The sequence below is a fragment of a genome, unplaced genomic scaffold, assembly GCF_019419815.1.
Source record: "Pyrus x bretschneideri cultivar Hongxiangsu unplaced genomic scaffold, Pyrus_bretschneideri_v1 Contig5, whole genome shotgun sequence".
Classification (NCBI taxonomy): Eukaryota; Viridiplantae; Streptophyta; class Magnoliopsida; order Rosales; family Rosaceae; genus Pyrus; species Pyrus x bretschneideri.
Window position 1 is genome coordinate 1115520 of NW_025999787.1, and position 3097 is coordinate 1118616.

At 36.7% G+C, this 3097-nt stretch overlaps 1 protein-coding gene across 1 annotated transcript; it reads left to right on the forward strand.

Annotated features, from left to right (window-relative positions):
- Positions 1 to 1674: 1674 nt before the first annotated feature.
- On the forward strand, positions 1675 to 2885 carry LOC125470279. The gene is made up of 4 exons (XM_048569122.1): positions 1675 to 2000; positions 2102 to 2274; positions 2399 to 2585; positions 2734 to 2885. Exons 2-4 carry the CDS (start codon positions 2248 to 2250, stop codon positions 2883 to 2885), a joined length of 366 nt encoding a protein of 121 aa, XP_048425079.1. The 5' UTR covers positions 1675 to 2000; positions 2102 to 2247.
- Positions 2886 to 3097: the final 212 nt, after the last annotated feature.

Consider the following 3097-nt stretch of genomic DNA (forward strand, 5'->3'; position numbering starts at 1 on the left):
ATATTGTAAGAAGGAAACAGAAACGATGAATAATGATACAGATTTTGATTTTGGTGAAGAAGGAAGCAGAAGCTATGAATAATGATACAGATTTTGATTTGGTGAAGAAGGAAGCAAAAACTATGAATAATGATACAGATCTTCAAAAAATTGGTGTGAGATTTCTGAGGATAGATAGTGGATTATATGGAGAATTCAGAAAGGATTAGGTTGTAAATAATGTCATGTGGCATGCTGTCATTCGTTAAAAATCTGGTCGAAATCTATTCTCAAAGATTATAAATAGATTGTGACACGTGGTGCGACGTAATTGGTTAAAAATTTTATCGGAAATCTATCATCAACGATTCTGAAAAGGTAACGACACATGGCACGACAACATTGGATAAAAATCTTATCGAAATCCATCACCAATAATTGTCTTTTTGGATAATGACACGTGACGTAATGAAAATGATTAAAAATCTTATCCGAAATACAAATTAAATTATTTTGTATTATTTTGTAAATAAAAAAAATACTAATATTTTATTGCTTATTACCAGGGCTATTCAGTATACGGATGGAGATGCAAAACGCAGTTGCTGTTCACTAAGGATAGTTATTGTTCATTAGGGTGAATTAAATACTGAATAGCCTTGGGGGACCTTTCCACAGTGAAATTGCTCTAAGCTAGGCCTGGCCAAAGAATTTTTGAAGTTACCAAAAAAAGAAAAAAAAAAAAAAAGAATTTTTGAAGGTGGACCAGGCCGGACCTTTCCATGACGCGGCATGGGAGCTAATATGCCAAATCAGCAAACATCTTGCTAGTTGGCACATAACCACTGGTTCACGTTGCGGTCATTGATTTGTCCTGTAAGTGGTTGAAGTATTGGTCATTCATTTGGAGGAAGTTGTAATGTATGTATTGGATGATTGCAGTTGATCACATTGGATGATGACCATTCATATGTATAGTTTGGGATAATTTTCCTCGAAATAAGGTTGATGATTTCTAGTCATGTCGTTGGGCTGCGTTGTTGTTGTTGACAATGAGAATTGGTATCCAATTAGGTTAGGTCCAACTCATTTCTCTGCTTTGTTTTGGATGCTGTAATTTCTCGTAATGGTTGATATGTCTCTGCTTTATTCTAGGATATAGAATTCGAAGTTTAATGTCACGAGTATACATGTCACTAGAGCCAAAAAAGATTTTCTTTCGATTACTGTTACCTTTTCATGACTTAGAAAGGTGCTGTTCAGGTTTGGATATTGGTGAGGGTGTTGACTCTTGAACGAGAGTTCATTTCATGTTAAATTAACAATTATGTATTTCAAGATGCTTATTTTGAAGGGTATTATTTGAAAGCCTCACATGACTGTATTTCCAAGGCTATACATATGAACTTTGGAGAACTTAATTCGATACTTGGATCTTTGAGATTTAACGGCTTTACGTGCGTTTTGTTTGCATCATTCTTCCATGCTTGCCACCTAATCAAAAAATTCTCAAACACTTTAATATAGATGATTAAAAAACACTTATATTTGTAGGAGACCATTTGGAATTGACAAGGAACATTAATTTAAGTCTTCAAGCATTGTAGTTGCATTTGGAATGGAAATGTAAGCTTATTGTCGGCTATATTGACATTGTGGTCGATGATGATAGTTTCAATGTTTTTGGTTGGGCCACAGGGATGAGGAAATCCATGGACTCCATCCTTGTATAGGAAATAGTTAGTTGTATCATATCTAATCCAATGTGTCCTTCACTTGGCTTTGAGTTCTTCAAAAATCAAAGCCTAAAGATCTTGTTAAAGAGTTACAATACGAGAAAGATCTTCTGGCCATGTATCTTTTGTGCTTCTAATCTGTGGATTCTCTTCTTGAGATGTTAATTTATTTTTAAATTGGTTATTTATTTTCAAATCAGTGACATTTATGTTTTGTGGATTTTACTTCAGCTTCAGAAGAATTTTTGGAACTTATTAAAAGTGCATTGCTGGCCTCCTTGGAAGGTTGGTTGATAATTGCTACTTGAAATAGATTTTATTTTTTACATTTCTTCATGATGCTGTACTCGACAACTAAATTCGCTCATTCAATCTTCTTTTTACAGCTCTTGAGCCTGGTTCTCTCTTTGGTCTTGCTACTTTTAGCCACAAATTAGGGTTGTATGATGTTCAAGGACCTATACCAGTTGTAAAGAATGTTTTCATTCCACCGGAAACAGATGGTACCCTACCAATTGAGCTTGAAGATGTCATGCCATTGTTACAGTTTTTGGCTCCAGTATGTCAGCCACTATGTTTAGTGACTTTTATTTTCTTTTTGTGCAATATATTTCTCTGCACACAAATTCACGGCGGTATATATATTTTTGGTTTGTTAGCTAAATTCAGTAACTACCTTCCAGGTGGAAACTTGTAAGGACCGTTTTGGATCTGCACTTGAAACGCTCAGACCAACAACTTCATGGGAGAGAACTACAGCAGCTGGTCAAGGGATTGATGGTGTTTTGATGGGTGGGCGAGGGTTTGGGGTGGCAATGGAAGCACTTTTGAACTACCTTGGATCTGAGTATGGAAGTACATTTGCATTAGGTGAGGAGATGAATTTCGTAGCTAATAAAACTGTAATATTTGGTCCAACAACTATACCTATGAGTAGTGTTTCAAATCTTCTTCATGTCATCAGACGACGTAAAATCATGACGTAGGTTGTTGTCTCCTCCTTTGAGTGTAACTGCAGGTAGAGTCGTTGCCTTTTTGTCTGGTCCTCCTGATTATGGAGCTGGGCAACTAGATACAAGACGGTATGGTGGACAATATGCTAGTAAGGGAGAGGATGCGGACCGTGCATTGCTTCCTGAGCAGACACCATTCTACAGAGAGAAAGCATAGACACCTTGTGGAGACTGCCACAACTTTACTTGTTGCTTCCAATGTTCCTCATCTCTATTGGGTGGAGGTATTCTCCACAGCTGTGTATCTCATTAACCAGTTGCCAATATCTGGGATATCTCAGTCTCTTTGGGAATTGTTTTTTCACAAACCCCCAGATTACTCCAGATTGAAAGTATTTAGCTGCAGTTGTTTCCCATGGCTCAAGCCTT